Here is a 24,241-nt window from a genome sequence, read left to right as displayed (position 1 = left end):
TACTTTTTATATAGACATATTTTTTGGCCCCAACTTGAAGCATGCAGGATATTAGTTCCCCAAGCAGGAATCAAACCCGTGCCTCCTGCGGTGGAAACACAGAACCCTAACTATTGGACTGCCAGGAAATTCCCTACCCCAGTCTGTTTTAGAATATCAACACAAAAGATACCCACCACCGTTAAAAGTTATCATTCACCTCTCCCCCAGCCCCCCCCGCGCCAGCCCCCTGCCTTCAGCCCTAGGCAGACACTAGTCTGCTTTCCCTATATTTACCTATTCTGGACATTTCACGTAAATGGATTCATACATATATGGTCTTTTGTGACTGGCTTCTTTCACTTAGCCTGATGCTTTCAAGTTTATCCATGGTATAGTATGTATTCATACTTAATTTTTTTATTGTCAAAAAATATTTCATTGTGTGGTTATACCACATTTTACTTAATCCATTCACCACTTAATGAGCATTTGGGCTGTTCCCACTTTTTGACAGTTTTGAGTATTCAGGCACACTTGTGTGCATGTATCTTTTCATTTCTTTTGGATGTATATCTAGGAGCATAATTGCTGACTCATCTGATATCTCTGTGTTTAACCTCCTAAGGAACTGTTGTCTGGGCTTCCCTGGTGGCTCAGATGGTAAAGAATCTGTCTGCAATGCAGGAGACCCGGGAAGATCCCCTGGAGAAGGGAATGGCTACCCACTCCAATAGTCTTGCCTGGAGAATCCCATGGACAGAGGAGCCTGGTGGGCTACAGTCCATGGGGTCATAAAAGAGTTGGACGTGACTTAGCGACTAACACACACACACAGACTGTCTTCTACAGTGAGTGTACAAACTTACATCCATACTAGCAGTGGATGAATAGTCTGTATCTTCACCAATACTTGCTATTACCAACTTTTTGATATTTGGTAGAATTTACCAGGTAAATTTGGCAGAATTTACCATTTGGGCCCAGGCTTTTCTATGTGGGTAGTATTTTAATTACTAATTCAATCCCTATACTATGGAATGTCATATTCAGTATTAGTAGATATTAGCAAATTCATAAGAGTTTTCACCAGTATGTATGAAAGTTTCTTTTCAGTCTTTCCAGCACTGAGAATAATGGTACTTTTTATTTGCCCCTATCATGTATGAACATTTTTATCTTATTTTGATTTATACTTAATTAATGAAGCTAATTTTTTTTAATATATCGGCTATTTACATTTATTTCTCTGTAACAAATTTTTATCCCTTACTCTTTTTTGTTGGGTTGTTGATTTTAGTGAGTTTTTTGTTACGTTTTGGAAATTAGACTTTGACGTATGTCTTTTAAATATTTTTCCCCACTTGTCATTTCTTTTACCTTTTTTGGACGTGTTTGCCTTATTGAAGTTTTACATTTTTGTGTGGTCGAATTTATTTACCCTTTCCTTTCTGATTTTGGCTTGGTATCAAGTTTATTTTCTTAACCACTATTTACTGCTGCCTCCCATGTAACTAAGCTCTTTTAGAACTTGGAGAAACAAATGTGCTTGGTTTACCTCTGTTGATGTGTTTTATTGTAAACATTCATAGAGAATAGGAAGAATAGAATCTGCCATGTAATCAAGTTGTGTCCTTGGGACACAGCAGTGGTCCTGAAATTAGTCTGCAGCCTGTTCTCTGTAGGTTGTGTATGTTCAGTCGGTAAGAGCTGTCTAACTCTTTGTGATCCCATGGACGGTAGCTCTCCAGGCTTCTTTGTCCATGGGATTCTCCAGGCAAGAATACTGGAGCAGGTTGCCATTTCCTTCTTTAGGGGATCTTCCCAACCCAGGGATTGAACCCATGTCTCCTTCATCTCCTGGATTAGTGTGCGTGCATGCTAAGTCGCTTCAGTCCTGTCTGACTCTTTGCAATGCTATGGACTGGAGCCCACCAGGCTCCTCTGTCCATGGGATTCTCCTGGCAAGAATACTGGAGTGGGTTGCCGTGCCCTTTTCCAGGGCATCTTGCATTGGCAGGCGGGTTCTTTCCCCCTGAGCCACCTGGGAAGCCCTCTTTGCAGGTTAGATGAATAGAAAATCCCGAAACCATCTCCTTAGAGACAGTCCTTCCTTGTGCTCTGCTGTAGTGTTCAACTGCTAGGTTCCTTCACCTTTTCTTCTGCTTAAATGACTTGATCTTTCTCCTCTGCTGGCTGGCTTCTGTTGTTATCATCTGTCTTTATGTCATCACGGCTTCTGTTCTCATTACTGACTCTCGTCGTCTCCATGTTAGCCTCCCATTCAGAGAAAAGATCAGATTGGCTGGCTGCTCACACTGTTCATTGTAAGCCACCCAAGATGGGTGGAAAATTTCTGTCCAGCCTCTATTCAATCTTCTGATGGGCTGCTCTTTGCACTTGGGGGAAGCTCCTTAACTGATCAGCTGCGGCTTCAAATGTGGGGTCAAGTGATAGAAACTAGGACAAGTTTTATGTTTAAAAAAGTTAAAAAGCTTGAAAAGGTGCACGTGACAGGAATTTTGAAAAACTGGAGGGAGCGTGATAAGTGGTAGGCACCTTGCTTGACTTGACCTGTGAAATGTGCAGCACACCAGTCGCCTGTGCTGTGGGGAGCAGGTGTACCCCCAGCCCCAGATGTGACCAGTGACCTCTTAATCACATCAGTGGAGGAGATGTGACTCAGATATGACTCATCCTAGCGGGAAGAAGACGAAGTCGGGTACTTGGCAGAGCTAAGCCTTTGGAGTGGACCCTGTTATGCTTCTGAATTCAGGCAAGTATTTGATAAAAGACTTCCTTCCAGAGACCATGGAGAGTGGAATCTCTTTGACAAGTGATATGAGGTTGATGGTAAGGGCATCATAGAGGACAAGGCATTCCTGGGAGAGGAGATACATGAACAAAGGCAGCAGGGAGCAGAGGAATTGCTGATTCCCTGGGTTTCTGAGTCTGAATTATGGGAATTAGAGTTCGGGAGAGGTCAGTTAGCATCCAGAATCTTTGAGAGGATGCTTGAACTTTATTTAATAAGTGGCAGGCAGTTATTGAAGGGACCTCACAGGTGGCCCTAGTGGTAAAGAACCTGCCTGCCATTGCAGGAGACTTAGATGCAAGTTCGATCCCTGGATCAAGAAGATCCCCGGGAGGAAGACATGGCAACCCACTTCAGTATTCTTCCCTGGAAAATTCCATAGACAGAGGAGCCTGGTGGGCTACAGTTAATAGAGTTGCACAGAGTCGGACATGACTGAAGTGACCTAGCACAGCATGGAGCTATTGAAAAGTTTAGGGTTGGACAGTGATGTTCGTTTGTATTTTCATTCAACAAACATTTATTCACGTCAGCCACTGTCCTGGGCACAATGTGCATAAAAAACCAAAAAAGAAAAAATGTGCTCTTGTATAACTTATGTTCTAGTAGGGGAGACAGGTCAGTAATCAACATGCATAATTAAGTATATAGTACGGTAGGTAATATATACTGCTGACAAATTAAATAGAACAGGATAATGGGAACTGGTTATGTGTGTGGAGGGGTGTTTAAGAAAGAACGTAGATGTGAGTTGAAATAGGTGGTCAAGTGAGCTTGACAATAGCTTCAGTGAGCAGGTGGCAGGTGATAGAACCTGGTAGTTAATTAGGGAGAAGAGTCTGGGAAGCCAGGTCCTTGGGGCTGAACAGGGAGAGGGAACGGAGAGATCTGGAGGTAGGAAGATCACATGGGTGCTGATTTGATGCATCAGTTTGGATGTCGAATTTCGTTTCCACTTGCTCTTCTTTTTACCTTAGCAATAAAGTCCAGCAGTTAGCTAACCTGATAAACTCTCCTTTTCTTTTTAGATGGAGGAGAAAGACAATTTCGAAACTAGCATTATTCTTTATTACCAAGAGTTCAGTGGTTCTTGAGGAGTATTTATGGACCACCTGTATCAGAATCACTCGGAATACTACTTAAAAATATACATGCCTGGGCCCTGCCCTTGACCTGATCTTAGAGGCAGAGGGGATAATGGTTAGGAACAGATGTGTGTGATTAGTCCCTTTGGGTTCAGCTTCTTAATCTTCCCTGTTACTTGACTGGGCGGTCTTAGGCAAGATACTTAACCTTTCTGTGCCTTAGTTTTTTCATCTGTAAAATGGGAATAATACTAGTGGTAAGGATAGTAATATCTATTTCACAGCATTGTGAGAGTTAAATACAGTTGATTGTTGAACAACACAGGTTCGAACTGTGTCCACTTATATGCGGATTTTTTTCAGTAAATATAGTATCTGTATTTTCATTTTACATATCTTTAAGCTAACTGGAGGAGGGGAAGCTTTGTGATCAATTAGACATCACAGTATGTGGAATCAAAAGAACTAGGTTTGGGGCTTCCTTGGTGGCTCAGTGGTAAAGAATCCACCTGCCAATGCAGGAGACACAAGTTTGATCCCTGATCTGGGAAGATCCCACACGTGGCGGAGTAACTAAGCCCACGCACCACAGCTAATGAGCCTCCTCATCCTGGAGCCCATGGCAGGATGAGGCAGCTAGAGAGTAGCCCCAGATCATGGCAACAAGAGAAGTGCCCACGCAGCAAGGAAGACCCAGCACAGCCAAAAATAAACAAATAAACATTAAAACAAAAAGAATTCGGTTTGAATGCTGATTCTATCCAGACTAGTTCAGCTTCTTGCCCTTGGGAAGTCATATTCAATTTCTTTGCTTTTGAGGCAGATTTTTGAGTGTGCTGGGTCTATGCCCTTAACCTCTACTTTGTTCAAGGGTCAGATGTCAGTCAGTTCTTGTGAAGTGTTTAGAACACTGCTTGTCATATTGTAAGCCATTAGTTTTAGATACAGTTATTTTGTTTTTACTAAATCATAACTTCTGAAGGTGAGGCCATTAATCTTCATTTTTAATAGATACCCTGAATGGCTCATTTGCCCATGTGCTATATTGTTAATACTTTCAGGGCTAGGGTAATAGTACTTCGTGACTTTTGTTAGAACATGAGTCAATTAATGTCTTAATTTTCCAGATAGAGTGGTTTATTGAATAACAAATGCTGTTGTTTGCTGGGTGTATGTGCTAAGCATGTTCTAGGCTGTTTGCAGCAACCCTAAAGGGGTAGGTCGATATTAATCAGTTTCACAGATGAGAAAGTGGAGGCTTACGCTGGTGAAGAAGCTTGCCAGAGGTGAGACAGCCAGTGAGTTGTGGAACTGTCATGAATCTCCAGCTCTGCCCAACTCCAGAGCACTTGCTTTTTCCATGAAATCAACATCTAGTTACTCAACCATTTAATCATGCAAGTGTATGCTCTTTATGCTTGGATGCATTTGTGCAAATCCCTCCCAGTACTGGAGAAAAACCTCATTGGGCATGCTTTATCTGTGTTAGGCAAGTAGCATCACTCTGTATAGTTGAGAACTTAAAAAAATTTTATCTTCATGAGATACGCTTGAAGCCTTTATTATTTGCAAATTTGCGTGCTCAATCACTCAGTCGTGTCCGACTTTTTGTGACCCCATAGACTGTGGTCCACCAGGCTTCTCTGTCCATGGAATTTTCCAGGCAAGAATATTGGAGTGCGTTGCCATTTCCTTCTCAAGGGTTTCTTCCTGACCCAGGGATCGAACCCACATCTCCTGCACTGGCATTTATCACTGTGCCACCTGGGAAGCCCATTTGCCAGTTTCTAGTTTTGCAACTGATGACTGAGATGTTCTTCCGGAGCCCTTGTAGAACCAGCACATGCTAGGTTGGTACAGCCTTGGGATGTTTCCAGCAATTCTGGTATTCACACCTTTGTGTAGTCTCCTCATGTGACAAGGTACCAGGTGTAGAATATGGCAGAAATGATGATATCTGATGTCACTTCTGAGATTAGGTTATAAAGGACTGGCTTCTGTCTCTCTCTCTTGATTCTTGCTCTGTGGGAGCTCACTGCCCTGCTGTGAGCTGCTCTTTGGAGAGGCCCACATGGGGAGGAACTAAAACCTCCTGCCAACAGCCCTGTGAGAGAGCTTGGGAGCGGCCCTTCCAGCCAGGATGCTGCCGCCTCAGTGGATGCCTTGCCTGCGACGTCATGAAAAACCCTGAGTTAGATCCACCCAGATCAGCTGCTCTCTGATACCTGGCCTTCGGAAACTGTGCAGTAATGAATGGGTGCAGTTTTAAGCTGCTGAATTTTGGGATCATTTGTTAGACAGCCTTAGATCACTAGTACATTTTGCAATTTTATTATGAATTTCTGAGCTATACCCCTTCATTCCCGACATCCTGGTGCCCCTCCATGTCACACACACATTTACAGGCACATCTTTCACTTGGCTGCCTAATTCACTCCTTCGTTAGGCTTACCTAGATCATTTCTACTCCCTTCCTCCTAAGTATATCTGTGACTGGGTTCCAGGTGCTATTTACTTGCAAGTCTATCACCCAGCACTCAGTACAACACTCAATGAGCTTCCCCCATAGCTCAGTTGGTAAAGAGTCTGCCTGCGATGCAGGAGACCCGGGTTTGATTTCTGGGGTCGGGAAGATCCCCGGAGGAGAAAATGGCAACCCCCTCCAGTATTCTTGCCTGGAGCATCCCATAGACAAAGGAGCCTGGCAGGCTACAGTCCCTGGGGTTGCAAGAGTCAGACACGACTGAGCAACTCAGCACACAACACTGAAACATACACTGGTCGCGTGGCCGAGGGCAGCAGAATGACTCATCCTTGGTCAAGATGCCACTTGGTGAGCTGGCCTCTGCCAGCAACCAGACCAAACTTCAATTCAGTTTCCCAGTGATGAGGATTCTAGTTTCTCTTGTAAAAGCTCTGCGGGTTTTTAGATGAAAGGGCTGCGAACACTCCATAATCTTCCTGCTTCTCTTCCTCTGCTTGTTCTTAAGCGCCAGAGCCAACCATGGGGGAAGGGAGGATGGGATGGCCTGGGAGATTGGGACTGACATATAGACACTATTATGTATAAAACAGATAACTGATGAGAACCTACTGTATAGCACAGGGAGCTCTACTCGATACTCTGTAATGGGCTATATGGGAAGGAAACCCAAAAGAAGAGGGGATATATGTGTATGTATAGCTGATTCACTTTGCCTTATAGTAGAAACTAACACACCATGGTAAAGCAACTATACAAAAAAAAAAAAGCACAGTCAACTCTAAAAAGAAAAGTTGTTTGGGGTAGTATTTATGTTTTTGTTTAAAAGTAAGAGAAGTTTGCAGAGTAAAATTGTTAGGGCATGTATCAGCTTGTTTAAATCAATAGTGAAGTGAAATGAAAATCTCTCAGTTGTGTCCAACTCTTTGTGATCCCATGGACCGTAGCCTGCCAGTCTCCTCTGTCCACAGAATTCTCCAGGCAAGAATACTGCAGTGGGTAGCTGTTACCTTCTCCAGGGGATCTTCCCAACAAGCAATAATCTTCTTATTAAGATAAGTACCCCCTCATCTCGTGGGCTTCCTTGGTGTCTCAGCAGTAAAGAATCTGCCTGCAGTGCAAGAGCCGCAGAAGACATAGGTTCGATCCCTGGGTCAGGAAGATCCCCTGGAGGAGGGCGTGGCAACCCACTCTAGTATTCTTGCCTGGAAAATCCCCATGGACAGAGGAGCCTAGCAGGTTAGAGTCCATAGGGTCACAGAGAATTGGACACAACTAAAGTGACTTAGCATGCATGCACACATCCCCTTACCTTAATGGTTTGGGTCTTTGGGAGCATTTTCTGGGTGTCATTCTCCCCCTCTGCAGTTATCAGCCTTGGATTTCCAGATCTCAAAATTTGAAGGCCAGATTTCTCTAGAGGTTTATCTTTCTAAACCAAATCCTCTTATAGAGAATCTAAATTTGGTATTGCTCTCTGTTTTGATCAACATGATGGTTAAATATTTATAACAGTCTTTAGTGGATACGCTGAGGCCACATCTGTCTTCTTAGGAATCCGCAGAAAGGCATGAGGGCTGCCCACTGGAATTGAGTCATTGGGCAGTGATGGGTTTGCTCTCTGGCTAGAGTGTTTTCTCTGAATTTTGCCAAGAATAAAAGACTTTCAGGATAAGTGTAGGCCTTGAACTTGGTGTCCTACTTCTGTGTTGAATAGATAGCGACCTGTTTCTGGGTAGTTCTAGAGAGGTATTAGCCCACTAGCTTGTTCTATGAGCTAACCTCACTTGTAGTGGAAGATTCTTTGAAGATGACAGTATTCTTCCATAAATTTGCAACGTCTTTAGCTGGGAAGCAGGTACTCAAACCATTGCAATTATTATCATTTTTTTTTAAATACATGGGAGGAATTTAACTAGAGCTGCTCAGATGAGTGTCTAGTTTGCGTTAAGAATGGAACTTAATCATTAAGTCATTATTTCTCTTATCATGAACTGAGACCTGCTCTAAACATGTGAAGCCTTGATAATAGCCTAAGCAGATGAGTTTCAGTGCCCAGGTGCTTTCCTATAGGCTGAATGGTAGAGTAGGTGAAGTGCGTTTGTTTGTTTAATTAGTAAATTATTTTTTAGAACAGTTGTAGGTTTATCGAAATTGAACAGATAGTACAGCATTCCCATGTCTCCCCCACTGCCCTGCCTGTTTCCCCTATTATTACATCCCGCATTTGTGTGGAACAGAAGTTGTAATTGATGAACCAATATTGACACATTATTATTAACCAAAGTTCATAGTTTGTAGTAGGGCTCACTATTTATGTTGTAGTGTTTGCTGAATTTTGACAAGTGCAAGTTTGGCAAATGTCATGTATCTACCGTGACGTATTGTGCAGAATAGTTTCACTGCCCTGAAAATCTTCTGTGCTCTGTCTCCCTCCCCCTGAACCCTCGGCAATCACTGGGTCTCCTGCTTTGTGGGCGGATTCTCAACTGTCTGAGCCACCAGGGAAGCCCCAAATTTGTATAGTGCTTTATGTCAATTATATCTCAATAAAACTGAAGAACAAAAAGTAAAAAAGGAATTTGAATAATCCATCTGAACTGTGTTTAGGAAAATCTTTTTGTCATTCAGCTTCCTCTTAAATTTTGCCTGTAGAAAAGGCCTCCACGTCTCAGTGGCTCTCAGCAGTCTTTCTTTGCCCCTCCTGTTAATACACATCACTTTCATGTGGCCAGAGCTTAGTCATATGGCCCCATCTAAGTGCAAGGGAAGCTGGGAAATGGAGTCTAGCTACATGTTTAACAGTAAGAGGACATTGGTTGTGTGATTAGTTAGCAGTCTTAGCCATATTAAGTAAATGTCTAAATCATACACTAGTTCTTTACTTTGGTCTTTCAGGGATGACAGGACAGTACTTGCATGATACCAGAGTTCTGGGGACTTTTTAGAGAAGCATTTCCCACTCTGTGTCCCTTCCTATTGCATCTTGAATTATCCTATCACTTTACCTCCGAGAGAGCTTATAGGAATAACTGAAAATATGTGCTGTTTCAACCAATACCTGGTTGATGACGATGGCTCCTGAAACTGAGAAAAGCCTGTAAGAAGCCTTAACAGTAATAAAAACAGTTGTTATTAAGTCAAATATTTTAAAAATTGGCACGTCCTTTGTCCTTGTGTCAGAAGACGGAGGCAGTCTTGAAGCCTTCTGGCCTTTGATTTAGCTTCAAGATAACAGATTCCTCTTTGCTTTACTCGTGACATTGGTATTTTCCTGTTGCCTTTAAAAAGGAAAATACGTGAAATTCGGTATTGGAAATGGCTTTCCTTTTTGTTTAGTTATTTATTTCTCTTTGGCTGAACATGGACTTTCTCCAGTTGCAGATAGTGAGGGCTACTCTCGGTTGTGGTATTCAGGCTTCTCATTGTGGTGACTTCTCTTGTTGCAGAGCATGGGCTGTAAGTCCCTGGGCTTCAGTAGTTGTGGCACCTGTGCTTACCTGCTCCACGGAATGTGGAATCTTCCCAGACCAGGGATTGAACCCATGTCCCCTCCAATGGCAGGCAGATTCCTAGCCACTGGGCCACAAGGGAGATCAGGAAATGACTTTTCTTCAATGAAGTAGCATGTTTTTAGAAAGAAATGCTGTATATTTCAGCATGAGATTCTGTTAATACAATTTAGAAAGAGATGGGCGATATTTGTGCTATGTCTTTTTTTAACGATCAATCCACTGGATTATTTTATTTATTTTATTTGCTCAGTTGTGTCCAATTCTTTGCGACCCCATGGCCTATATGCAGTCCATGGAATTCTCCAGGCTAGAATACTGGAGTGGGTAGCCACCCTTTTCCTTCTCCAGGGGATCTCTGCAACCCAGTGATCAAACCCAGGTCTCCCACACTGCAGGCGGATTCTTTACCAGCTGAGCTGCAAGGGAAGCCCTCCACTGGATATGTCCAAGTAACTGATTATAGTTAAAAGGAAGCTCAGCTGCTTTATATGTGTGCTTGGCCTCAACTTGCTGATGATTGAAGTTCATGACCAGATATTAATTTTAAATAAGTGCCTACTGTTCTCGAGCAACTCCCATTCCCTTAAGGAAAAGCGTTTCCTATGAAGCCTCTAGTTGCTGAGGATAGCTGTGTAAGCATTGTGTAAGTTTATCCAAATTAAAATTTGCTCCTCCAGCTCATTTATTCCTTTCAGGTCTCTGGCAGGCAGGTGTGTTTATCTCCCCTACACCCCTGAAGCCCTGTTTAAACTCAGTCAACAACTTGGAAACTTTCAGCTTGGGTGAAACCTCTTTATCTTCTGGTAATCTCACCATAGATATCCTTTGCTCTTAAATACATCATTAATACTCAGGCAGGATGGCCTGCTGTCATTTCCTTACTCCCGAGCAATTGTTCCAGACTTCATATTATTGTAATTCCAGACTCTAAGTAATTACCACATTGTAAAGACCAGGCAGGTATACACCGTCGTGACATAGCCAGTTTTGTCCCCACTTTAAACTTGGTTGCCTCATTAACTGCTAGGATAATAGAAACACAAAAACAAACTCCATAGAAGCACATGCCCATTGGCCACAAAATCTGTCTCTTATTTTCCAAAATAGATATTTAGAAAGTGCTTAGGTCATGTAAAATGGCAAGTATTAGATTTATTTTTTTAGAACTAACCATTTTATTTATTTTTTTGGTCATGCCTCGAGGCATGTGGGATCTTCCCTGACCAAGATCAGGGAAGGGAGGGATCAACCCATTCCCTCTGCAGTGGAAGCGCATACTTAACCACTGAACCATCAGGGAAGCCTCACAGGTACTAACTTTTGCCTCAGTTTTCTTCCATGAGTGAGGGTGCCTGGCGGGGTACAGGCCATGGGGTTGCAGAGAGTCGGACACAACTGAGCAACTAACAACCGCTTATTTCCTAAGGGCAATTTAGCAGCTGTTGTCCAAAGCAAACATCAGGGAACACCTGGAGCTTGTCCAGAAGGCAGAGTCTCCATCCCCACCCATAACTATTAGGTCAAAATCTGTAGTTTATCATGGTCCCAGGTGGTTTGTTAAAGCTGCAGAAGCGCTGGTTGGAGAACTTTAGCTTGACCCTGGAATGACCGAAACAACCCATCAGTGAGAGAAAGGACTATAACATTTGAACTCAAACTCAATAAAATGAAAAATTTGTATATTGTAGTTAACTATCTGGGCACATGGTGAAAAAATGAAAAATTTGTATATTGTAGTTACCTATCTGGGCACATGGTGGATATCGAGCTGTTCTATCATTTCCTCCTCTGTTAATGAAACCTCTTCAGTCAGAGGGCAGTAGTGGCAGGAGCACGTCCGAATGGATAAGAGATGACCTCATTGAGAGACTTTTTTACACAATTTTAGATTCCAGTCCCCTGAGGGTAGAGAATTCAGGCATTCTTGAGATATCTCAACAGGTTCTGGTTTTCCCAGTTCAAGGACGAATCAGAAAGGGTTTGGTTGTAGGTTGAGGGGAGGGAATGAAACCTCTTGACCTTTAATGTTTCAAAAAACATTTCTTAAAGGAAAAAAAGGCCCATGACCTGTTTATTGGGCTGAAACTCAATTTTAATTGTTTTGAGAGGGCAGAAAAACACTCCACCCAAAGTGTTCTGTTCTTTTGGAGCTCCTGCCAAGTAAGAATTTCTTTGCAAGTCAATAGGTCAAGTTACAGAGATGTTTTATCTCTTAAAGAGTATTTGTATTTAGGTCTGAGTAATATGAATCCGTCCATTAGTTTATGCATTTTTGTTCTGAAGGAGTTTCCAAAGAGGATAGGTTTTTCTTATAACATAGTTCCACAATAGACCCTTCCCTTTGCAGTAGGCAGGGCTTCCCTAGTGGCTCAGATGGTAAAGAATCTGCCTGCAATGCAGGAGACCTGAGTTCAATCCCTGGGTTAGGAAGATCCCCTGGAGAAGGAAATGGCAACCCACTCCAGTATTCTTGCCTGGAGAATTCCATGGACAGAGGAGCCTGATGGCTACAGTCCATTGGCTCACAAAGAGTCAGACAGGACTGAGTGACTAATACTTTGCAGTAGAAAAAAGAAAAAGTAATGGCATTCCCATAGGGAGTATTTCCTAAAATCCTAATGTAACATTTCTAATCTGATAGCTGACACAATTTTAAAAGAAAGGCAAATTATCCAATGTAGGAATTGAAGCCTCCTCCTGAGCCTGGGATGTGGCTCCGGAGCTGCCTCCTGTATCTCATTCATCACACACACAACGAAGGAACAAACAGACCAGTCAGCCCCACCTCCTGTTCATTCACTTCTAGCCTCTCTTCCCTCCACTGTCTCTGCTCCCCTCATCTGTCTTCCACCATCACCCTGACTAAAATTTCTTTGCAAGGTCCCAGGACACCAAGTCCAGGGGCTCGTTTGTAAGTCTGTGTAGCATTTGGTCCTGTCCGTTTTCTTTCCTCCCATTATTCCTGTGATATTGGTCACTAAAGGTTTTCTTCCATGTTTTTGCCTCTTGAGGGCACTTGAGCCAGAGCTTGAATTTGAATCCTTAGCTTCAGTTCAGTTCAGTCACTTAGTCATGTCTGACTCTTTGCAACCCCATGGACTGCAGCACGCCAGTCTTCCCTGTCCATCACCAACTCCCAGAGCTTGGTGAAACTCATGTCCATCGAGTCGGTGATGCCATCCAACCATCTCATTCTCTGTGGTCCCCTTCTCCTCCTGCCTTCTATCTTTCCCAGCATCAGGGTCTTTTTCAATGAGTCAGTTCTTCACATCAGGTGGCCAAAGTATTGGAGTTTCAGCTTCAGCATCAGTCCTTTCAATGAATATTCAGGATTGATTTCCTTTAGGAAGGACTGGTTTGATCTCCTTGCAGTCCAAGGGACTCTCAAGAGTCTTCTCCAACACCACAGTTCAAAAGCATCAATTGTTCAGTGCTCAGCTTTCTTTCTAGTCCAACTCTCACATCCATACATGACTACTAGAGAAATCATAGCTTTGACTAGACAGACCTTTGTCAGCAAAGTAATGTCTCTGCTTTTTAATATGCTGTCTAGGTTGGTCATAGCTTTTATTCCAAGGAGCAAGTGTCTTTTAATTTCATGGCTGTAGTCACCATCTGCAGTGATTTTGGAGCTCAAGAAAATAAAGTCTGTCACTGTTTTCATTGTTTCCCCATCTTTTTGCCATGAAGTGATAGGACCAGGTGCCACGATCTTAGTTTTTTGAATGTTTAGTTTTAAGCCAACTTTTTCACTCTTCTCTTTGACTTTCATCAAGAGGCTCTTCAGTTCCTCTTCACTTTCTGCCATAAGGGTGGTGTCATCTGCATATCTGAGGTTATTGATATTTTCCCCAGCAATCTTGATTCCAGCTTGTGCTCATCCAGCCTGGCATTTCTCATGATATACTCTGTATATAAGTTAAATAAGCAGGGTGACAACATACAGCGTTGAGGTACTCCTTTCCCAGTTTGGAGCCAGTCTGTTGTTCCATGTCTGGTTCTAACTGTTGCTTCTTGACCTGCATACAGATTTCTCAGGAGGCAGGTCAGGTGGTCTGGTATGGCCATTTCTTGAAGAATTTTCCACAGTTTATTGTGATCCACACAGTCAAAGGCTTGGCATATTCAATAAAGCAGAAATAGTTGCTTTCTGGAACTCCCTTGTTTTTTTGATGATCCAGCAGATGTTGGCAATTTGATCTCTGGTTCCTCTGCCTTTTCTAAAACCAGCTTGAACATCTGGAAGTTCATGGTTCACATACTGTTGAAGTGTGGCTTGGAGAATTTTGAGCAAAGCTAGCGTGTGAGATGAGTGCAATTGTCTAGTAGTTTGAACATTCTTTGGCATTGCCCTTCTTTGGGATTGGAAGGAAAACTGACCTTTTCCAGTCCTATGGCCACTGCTGAGTTTTCCAGATTTGCTGGGATATTGAATTAGCTTCATCACTTGCTATTAATAGTTATCTGTCTGGGGCAAGTTACTTAACTTTTGAGTGCTCAAGTGTCCTAATATATAAAATGAGGGTAGTGAAAAAACCTACCCCACAGGGTTGGTGGACACGCATAGGAGAATGTCTGGTACATAGTAAGGGTTCCTCAGGGGTGAGTCATTGTTATCACCATCATCTTCATCACCATCACCAGCATCACCACTGCATAACTGTCACCACCACTACCACCACCACCACCATCATCGTTACTGTCACCACCGCCATCACTACTACCCCCAGTACCACTGTTATGATCATTACCACCACCACCACCACTACCATATTATCACCACCAACCACCATCATCACCACCATCACCACCACCACCGACCACCATCATCACCACCACCATCATCATCAGGTATTTTCTTGCTCTTTTCAGGCTCTTTGGCCTGCTTCTTACTTGCAGGCATTCACTACTTCTTTTTTTCTTTCATTGGACTTTGTTTGAATGTTTCTTTGAGTCTAGCTGTCATGTCTTTTTCATCTCCTTTAATATGAACCATTTCTACAGCTTTTTATGACAACATTTTTGAAGAATGCCTCTTCCTCCTCTTAAAAAAAGAAACTCTCATTTTGGGTTAGTCTGATGTTTCCTCATTTGGATTTGTCTGATGTTTTCTCATAAGATTCATGTTCTGTGTTCGTAGTGTGAGTATCCCATAGGTATTCAGTATATCAGATTTGAAGACCTGGGTCTACCTGACTCTTGGTAATGACAGTGTTGATCATCTACTAAAGGTGGGTTCAGTTTCTCCGCTGTGGTGTTACTGTATTTTCTCTTCCAATATCTAATTAATTTGTGGGGAGATCCCATAAGACCGTGTTTATATCTGCTTCTTATTTAAAAATTTCTCCCTCTGGTTAGCATCCGTTGATGATTTTTGCCTGAATCTTTATGGTGATGGTCAACATGCAGTTTTTCTGTAGGTCTTCTTTCTTCCTCTATTTATTTATTTATTACTTGTAAGGCATGTTAGTATGGATTCTACAGAGAAATAGACCAATAATATATCTATATGTGCCTCTATATCTATAAATAAGAGATTTATTAGAAACAGTTACCTCACAGTTATGAAGGAAGAACTCTCCCAAGCAGTCACAAGCTGGAAACCCAGGAGGGGTTAGAATACACAGTCTTTCCTCCTTACCTGTGTTTTCACTTTCTGCAGTTTCAGTTACCTGCCATTCAAAAATAGCAAGTCAGAAATTCCAGAAACAAACAATTCATCAGTTTTAAATCATGCACCAGCCTGAACTGTGTGGTGAAACTGCGTGCTGTCTCACTGAAGTCTTCCCTTCCTTGGATGTGAATCATTCTTTTGTTCAGTGTATCCTGCCTGCTAGTCATTTGGTACCAGCTCAGTTATCAGATCAACTATTGTCATATCACCGTACTTGTGTTCACATCACCCTTGTTTTACTTAGAAAAGGCCCCCAAATGCAAGAGTCACAGTGCTGGCAATTCAGATATGCCAAAGAAAAGCCTTGAAGTGCTTCCTTTAAGTGAAAAGCTGAAAGTTCTTGACTTAGTGAGGAAAGAAAAATATCACATGCTAAGGTTGATAAGATCTGTAGTAAGAATGAATCCTCTGTTTGTGAAACTGTGAAGAAGGAAAAAGAAATCCGTACTAGCTTTGCTGTTGCATCTCAGACTGTGAAAGTTCTGGCCACAGGGCATGATAAGTCCTTTAGTTAAGGTGGAAAAGGCATTAAGTTTGTACAATAAGGTATTTTTGAGAGAGACCACATTCACATAACTTTTCTTATAGTATATTATTATAATTATCCTATTTTATTACTAGTTATTGTTAATCTCTTCCTGTGCCTAATTTATAAATAAAACTTTATCATAGGTATATATGTACAGGAAAAAATATAGTATGTGTTTTTTCCATGGTTTCCAGCATCCGCTGTGGGTCTTGAAACATATCCTCTACTAATAAGGGGAGAACTACTGTATGTCCATGGGAATTCCTGGTGACTCAGATGATAAAGAATCTGCCTGCAATGCAGGAGACCCAGACTCGATCGCTGAGTCAGGAAGATCCCCTGAAGAAGGGAATGGCTGCCCACTCCAGTATTCTTGCCTGGAGAATTCCATGGACAGAGAAGCCTAGCACCTACAGGCCATGGGATCACAGAGTCAGAAAGAAGTGAGTGACTAACACACACTGTACTTCCAGGCTGAGTCTGAGAACCGGGAAGGCTGATGGTGTCAGTTTCTTTCCAAGTCCAAATCCAGACACAGAAAACCAATATCCCAGCCTGAAGACAGGCAGAGTGAATCCTCCCTGCTCAGCCTCTTTGTTCTGTTGAGGCCTTCAGCAGATTGTGTGAAGCACGTCCACTCTGGGCAGGGCCATCTGCTTTACTCGGTCTGCTGATTAGTGTTAATCTCGTCCACAAACACCGTCAGAGATGCAGCGATACACAATGTTTAATCAACTATCTGGGCACCTCATGACTCAGATTGACACATACAATTAACCACCAGATACAGACTCTCAGATTCCTGTTTTTAATGGTTTATAATCCACTGCTGTCCTTAATTATGTTGGTGATCAAATTGTCCTATATTTGGCCAGCTGGCTGCTGTGTCCTCGTGACATGTCCACAGGGTCTGATATCTGTGACCTGCCGCTCCGGTTGGGCAGTCGCATCGTCTGTCTGTGTGCCCTTCAAGGCCCCTACAGTAATATTTTTGTATGTATTACGTAGGTTTTTTTTTCCCCCTGGAGGATGAAATGGCAACCCACTCCAGTACTCTTGTCTGGAGAATCTCATGGATAGAGGAACCTGGTGGGCTACAGTCCATGGGGTTGCAGAGCCGGCCACTACTGAGTGACTAGGCACGTATAGATTTTACATTTAACTCCTTCAAAATTAGGGGGGATATACACAGACATATATAAATGATGTGTTAACAGGTAGGTAGAAACTTAATATTCTTTACAGATATTTGTATTCATTCCATTTCCACTAACGTGAGTCATCCAGTGGATTGTTCCTGTGTAGTTAGTATGCATTTCACTGGCCGGCCAGTTAACTTCTGAGCTGCCTATCGGTGCCCTCTGCTGGCCTTGCAGCACATTCACACTTTCCTGGGATTTCTCCTGCCTATGTTCTTTGCGTTGGTTAGTTTCTCCAGTTATCACACAATTATGGATCATGTAGTGCAAACAGTTTTGAAATGTTTATTGAATGTATCAAGAATATCTTTCCTGGGGCTTCCCTGGTGGTCCAGTGATTAAGAATCCACCTTGCAATGCAGGGCTGCAGTTTCGATCCCTGGTTGGGGAATTAAGATTCCACCTGTTACAGAGCAACTCAGCCCATGTGCAGCAGCTGCTGAGCCTCTGCACTCTGGAGGCACGTGGGTGGCACAGCTAGAGAGCCCACGTGCTTCACCGAAAGGTCCCGCGGGGAGGCAGTGAAGATCCCACGAGCCTCAGCTAAGACCCGACCCAGCCAAATAAATAAATACTTTGAAAAAGAATATCTTTCCCTATAAAATATATACATTTCTACGTCATCATGTTTGCATACTTTCTTGTTGCATGAATATTTAGCATTTAAATAATCCCCCTTGATAAGCATTTGTGTGGTTTATTTTTTCCACCTTGTACAGCGCAGTTGGCAATGCACCAGAGAATGCAGCCCCCGCTCTGGAGGCAAGGCTGGCCGGACTGCCAGGTGGGCACGTCACATCCTGCGTGCTGTTGCCAGAAGGGACAGCCAGGGAGGGAGGGCTTCTGAGAAGAGGTGGTGTTTCTGCCCGAGTCTTGAAGGATGAATGAGTTCAGCAAGCAGAAAAAAGGCATTTCAGGCAGAGGATGTAGCATGGGAGTCAACACCAGAGGTCAAGAACATGGAAATTTGGAGGGATCTGAGGACCTCGGAGGTGGCTGTGACCTGCATCATTATGTACATCATTGGTAGTATATTTGTCTTTGTTCTGGCTGCTCTCATAAATTACCACAGAATGGGAGGCCTGTAATGAAAGGCATTTGTTTCTCTCAGTTCTGGAGTCTGGGAAGTTCAAGATCAAGGTGTGGGTTGCTCTAATCCCTGTGAGAGTCCTTTTCTTGTTGGCACATGGCTGTCTTGTGTCCTCGCACGGTGGAAGGAGAGCTTGAGCTAGCCCTCTCCCTGTTGTTGTTCACTTGCTCAGTCGTGTCTGACTCTGCGACCCCGTGGACTGCCGCACGCCAGCCCTCCCTGTCCCTCACTATCTCCCGAAGTTTGCCCAAGTTCATGTACACTGAGTTGGTGGTGACATCCAGCCATCTCATCCTCTGTCACCTCCTTCTCCTCTTGCTCTCAATCTTTCCCAGCGTCATTCTTTTCCAGTGAGTCAGTTCTTCGAATCAGGTGGCCAAAGTATTTGAGCTTCAGCTTCAGCCTCAGTTCTTCCAGTGAATATTCAGGATTGATTTCCTTTAGGATTGACTGGTTTGATCTCCTTGCAGTCCAAGGGACTCTCAGGAGTCCTCTCCAGCCCTATAGTTCGAAGGCATCAGTTCTTTAGTGCTCAGCTTTCTTTATGGTCCGACTCTCATATCCACACATGACTACTGGAAAGATCATAGCTCTTTTGTTGATTATGAGGGCTGCTCCGTTTCTTCTATGGGATTCCTGCCTCCAGTAGAAGATACAGTGGTCATCTAAATTAAATTCACTCATTCCCGTCCATTTTAGTTCACTGATTCCTAAGATGTTGATGTTTCTTCTTGCCATCTCCTGCTTGACCACATCCAATTTACCTTGATTCGTGGACCTAACGCTCCAGGCTCCTATGCAATATTGTTCTTACAGCATGGGATTTTACTTTCACCACCAGACACACCCACAATTGAGTGTCGTTTCCACTTCATTCTTTCTGGAGCTATTAGTAATTCTCTCTGCTCTTCCCCAGTAGCATATTGGACACCTTCCAACCTGGAGGGCTCAACCTTTCGGTGTCCTTTCTTTTTGTCTTTGTATGCTGTTCATGGTGTTCTCATGGCAAGAATTTCATTGAGCTATGCAAGGCCCTTCGCCACAACAAGGCTGTGATCCATGAAGGGGCTTCCTCTTCTTATGAGGACACAGATCCCAGCCTGAGCCCGACCCCATGACTTCATCTAAACCTAATTCACCTCCAAATACCATCACACCACGGGTTAGGAATTCAACATATGAGTTTTGAAGAGACACAAATTTCAGCCCATAGCATTTTTTGACACTTGTGACTAGCAGGAAGAATGAGAATGAAGAATTTGTTTTTTTTTTTACCAGTGATTTGGTGACCAAATGTAGAGTATTGAGAGGGTCGGGGACCCCAATAACCATTTCTTGTCTAAGAATGTAACCATAATACCTGTGCTACCTCAGTGAGAGATACCACTGATTTCAAGAAATTGACCAATTCATTTTTTTCAGTTAATAAAAAGAAGCCATTTATTTCTAAATATAGAATAAACAGCATTTATCATTACCCCAATTTTGGTATCTTTTGGGAGAAAAGTACAGATTGATCTTTTTTTATTGTTAAAAATAAATTTAAAAAACTAAAATAAGATGAACTTGCCAAAAATAGAGTGCAACAGTAGACTAATAGAAAAAAAAATAGAAGATGAATCATAAGTTAAGATGAATGTGAACTGTCTTGGTGTTTATATAATTTTATACACACTCAGATTTTTTTTTAGTGCTTAAAATAAAAAGTTTCCTACTTGCTTCCAATCTAGGGAGAGTATATTGTGTTCCCTTTTTATGAGAAAGATGTGAAAAGGTAGAACATGGGCTTTGTTCTGTTTCTGGCTGTTCTGGGTCTTCACTGGGGCAGGCGAGATCTTCCTTGTGATGCGCAGGCCTCTCTAGTTGTGGCTTCTCCTGTTGAGGTGCATGGGCCCTGGAGCAGGTAGGATCACTAATTATGGCCAGGCTTAGTTGCCTCAAGGCATGTTGGATCCTAGTTCTCCTGACCAGAGATTGAACTGGCATCTCCTGCATTGGAAGGCAGATTCTAAACCCCTGAACCATCAGAGAAGTTCCCCGCTCTTTTTAAAAAATATTTATTTTTGGTTGCATTGGGTCTTCGTTGCTGCAAGTGGGCTTTCACTAGTTGCAGCAAGTTGGGGGCTACTCTTCATTGCAGTGCATGAGCTTCTGATCGCGATGGCGTCTCTCGTTGCAGAGCACAGGCTTCAGCAGTTGCGACTCTCAGGCTCTTGAGCACGGGCTCAGTAGTTGTTGTGTGTGGGCTTAGTCTGCATGTGCAATCTTCCCAGACCAGGGATAGAACCTGTGTTCACCAGGTTCTTTACTGAGCAAACAGGGAAGTCCTTTTTATTTATTTATTTAACTTGGGCTTTTTTTGTCAGGCAGTAACAGACCACCACTGATCTAAGGGAGGGTCGCTTTTATTTTCACCTCTTTAACATGAGCTCAGCCACAACGGTGAAAGCAGAAGGAATGATACATGATGTCACTTCGGCCAAAGCCAGAGTTCGGGCAGAAAGGGTCTGTAAAGAGGCTGGGGAGTGGATCTGGAGACTGAGAAGTCTTGTTTTACAAGCTGACCAGGGTGGCCACCCTGCAGGCCTGGCCTGGGTTAGTGAGGGAGAGGGTGGGAGGACCTGGGTCTTTCATCTGCGGGGGCTTCTTCTCTTCTCAGTACATGTCAGGGAACCACGATCTTTGCACAAAAGGGGAGGGAAGGGATGGAAAAGCAAGGTGAGAATGACAAGTCAGACTGACATCTCTGTTACACTCAAGCCAGACTTTGCTTTAGATAAAGTCGTCTTGGAAATGGAACTTTATTTCTCTGCCAACATACACACACAGAAAACTGATCGCTCAACCAGGAAGCTCCTCTCTCAGGCCGCCCCTGTAATCCAGGGTGGAAAAAACGTAGCCCCCAGATGGCCTTTCTGGGAGATTACTGGCCGGTAATCCTTCCTTGTCCTAGAAGATTAAGTCTGTCCTGGTGCAGTTGTGGTCAGCTGAACGGTTTAAAAAATAATAATAAGTTGTAAAAAAAATTAATAAATCTGCCAGTGTCTGATGTTTGCCTGAACTGTTTGTATGTGGAGGCGATGCTACAGCACTGGGCCCTCTTTGTTTATTGAAGAAAGCTCTAGAAAGCTCTGCTTCCTGCATGGGTTGTTGGCTGTTGGCTGAAATGAACAGCAGGTGGTGATCAGAGCTGTTCCTCGGGTTGCTGGGGAGAAGTCACTTATCAAACAACCTCCTTGTCCTGAGGGTGTGACGGCTGCACCTGTCCCAGGAAGCCAGGCTCTTGGAACCCCGGGCTGGATCTCTTCCTCGGGGTTGCCTCGTGCAGTGATCCAGAGCGGCGCTCAACCCAGGAAGAGGCAGCGGCGGTAGAACCATGCGTCCTGCATTCGCCTGGGATGGACGGTAGAGAGATGGATTTTTATGAGGACTACGAGTCTCCATTTGATTTTAATACAGGAGTAAACAAAAACTATCTCTACCTGTCTCCCAGTGGAAATACGTCTCCACCAGGATCACCTACTCTTCAGAAGTTTGGTAACTCCTTGTTTTCTAAAGTGACATTTGCTGTGATGAAACCTGTATGCAACTGGGGATTTGCCTGGCTTTATAATTCTTAGTGTGAAAAGGGTGTTGCTGTGTTGCTACCGGTTAGTAAAGGTGTTACGGGATTCCTAGAGAGCTAGATGGCTTGTTAAATGTTTAGAATGTATGTATATGTATTTAAATGTGCATGCGTGCACACTAAGTTACTTCAGTTGTGCCAGTTCTTCGAGATCCTGTGGACTGTCTCAGACTCCTCTGTCTTATTTGGATTGACTTATATGTACTTGGGGCTTCCCTGGTGGCTCAGATGGTTAAAAAAAAAATCTGCCTGCAATGCGGGAGACCTGGGTTCAATCCCTGGGTTGGGAAGATGCCCTGGAGGAGGGCATGGCAACCTGCTCCAGTATTCTTGCCTGGAGAATCCCATGGACAGAGGAGCCTGGTGGGCTTACAGTCCCTGGGGCCACAAAGAATCCGACACAACTGAAGTGACTTAGCACCGCGCCTCACAGCACAGTTGTTTATAATGCTGTGTTAGCTTCAGGTGTGTAGCAGAGGGATTCAGTTATACATATAGAGATGTCTGTTCTCTTTCAAATTCCTTTCCCATAAAGGATATCACAGAACATTGAGTAGATTTTAAAAGTGGACCTATTTGTATAGGCATTAGAGGTCTTCTGATCACCTTAAGTTCATCAACCTAATAAATAGCCAAAATGGGGGAATCCGGAGGTCTTCGCTTCTGGTCACCTATGTAATTTAGGAGGGACCCACACCCCCAATTTTGTTTTTGTGAAACTGAGGCTTAAGCAGCTGAAGCACTGACTAAATTCAAGGTCCTGCTAACGGCGGGCCAGGTTTTGGGCTTGGAATACTGTGAGCAGCAATGTGTAGGAATACCCAGGTGAGAGATTTTTTTTTTCCTTGAACGATACTCTTAAAAAAATTTTTTTAATTTTTAATTGGAGTATAATTGCTTTACAACATTTTGTTGGTCTCTGCCATACAACGGCATGAATCATCCATAGGTATAAGTATGTCACCTCCTTCTTGAACCTCCCTCCTACCCTCACCCCACCCTCTAGGTTGGCACAAAGCCGGGGCCTGAGCTTCCTGCATTAAACAGGTGAGAGATTGTAAGAAAAACTCGCTACTGTGCCTTTGGATGCAGGCACTCCTTCCCACGTGCCACTAGAAGATTGTTCTGCAGGCCAGGAGCCACCATCAGGGCAGAGCTTAAGTTTATGAGCACACAGCACGAAGCTAGAAGTTGCCTCAGCCACGTCCAGGCCAATCCCCTCATTTTACAGCTAACGGTTGGAGACGGTTAGACGACCTCTGTGACTTGCCAGAGAAGTAAGCAGATTTTCCTAGAAGTTAATGTTTCCCTTTTTAATGAAGATTAGGTCACATTTCACTCTTCTTAAGCTTAAAAAGTAGGTAATTAAAAAAAAGAGAGAGAGAAAAAAAGAGAAAAAAAGATAGTAAAGGCTACAGCATGAACCCTAGTTGTGAGTATTTTAGAGAGCATGCAGCATTCCTGTTACCATTGGTCACAATCTGTGGTCACCCTTGGGGGTGTAGTTTGGTTTTCCAGGAAGGGGAAGAGGTTGACAATAACTGGGCTGAGCAGGTCTCCGGAAGTTGGGGACTGGCAGGCAGCAGTTGGATGTCTGTTGCGGGAACTGGATTGCCAGGAATCTGTCTTTTGCTGCCCTTTCCTGGCCCCACAGTCCACCATGGGCTCTGCAGAAAGTACATCCTCCACTGTGCCTGTCCCCAAAGGATGACTCCCTCCATCCTCACTGCTCAGTCCTATGTGTAGGAAATGCTTCAAGAACAGTACACAGAAGGAAGTTAGACTGTAGTAACCTGATCTCAGGTAGACCTCAGTGATCAGCGTGCAAGGCTTCGAAATTCCCAGGATGATTCTGCCGCTTGTTGGCAGTCTCTCTCTTTTTGAATCTCTGTTTCACCTCCTTTCCTTTTCCCAGCTGTAGTAATTGCCACCCTTTGGGTGTTTTCTGTTAAAAAAAACAGAAGCAGTGGGTAGGGTTGAGTGTGTCTCTGTTTTGAACAATTACCTCCCTAATTCCTAGTTGCAATTTGTAGGAGTTTGGGCTCCTGGGATTAGACACAAAATGATTTTAAAAAGTAAGCGAACAACAAAAACTGGAAACAAATTCATGTATCCAGTTGTGCTCCCCTTTATTCAGTTCAGTTCAGTTCAGTCACTCAGTCGTGTCCGACACTTTGTGACCCCACGAATTGCAGCATGCCAGGCCTCCCTGTCTATCACCAACTCCCAGAGTTTACTCAAACTCATG

General features: G+C 43.4%; 1 protein-coding gene across 5 annotated transcripts in view; it reads left to right on the top strand.

The window, feature by feature from the left end:
• TPD52 (tumor protein D52) overlaps nt 1–24,241 on the top strand; it is a 119,258-nt gene that overhangs the window by 50,793 nt on the left and 44,224 nt on the right. The window contains exon 1 of one of the 5 annotated variants that reach the window (XM_043879213.1): nt 21,594–21,905. The exons of 1 other annotated variant lie outside the window; for it this stretch is intronic. In XM_043879213.1, the coding sequence (XP_043735148.1) occupies nt 21,767–21,905 (139 nt within the window). In that variant the 5' untranslated portion in view covers nt 21,594–21,766. Of the gene's footprint in view, nt 1–21,593; nt 21,906–24,241 lie in introns of those variants that run through there. 3 more of the 5 variants (XM_043879214.1, XM_043879217.1, XM_043879215.1) reach the window with 3 other exon arrangements.

Source organism: Cervus elaphus, chromosome 21, assembly GCF_910594005.1.
Source record: "Cervus elaphus chromosome 21, mCerEla1.1, whole genome shotgun sequence".
Lineage (NCBI taxonomy): Eukaryota > Metazoa > Chordata > Mammalia > Artiodactyla > Cervidae > Cervus > Cervus elaphus.
The sequence above is the reverse complement of the archived record's forward strand: the minus strand, read 5'-3'. Positions and strand labels throughout refer to the sequence as shown.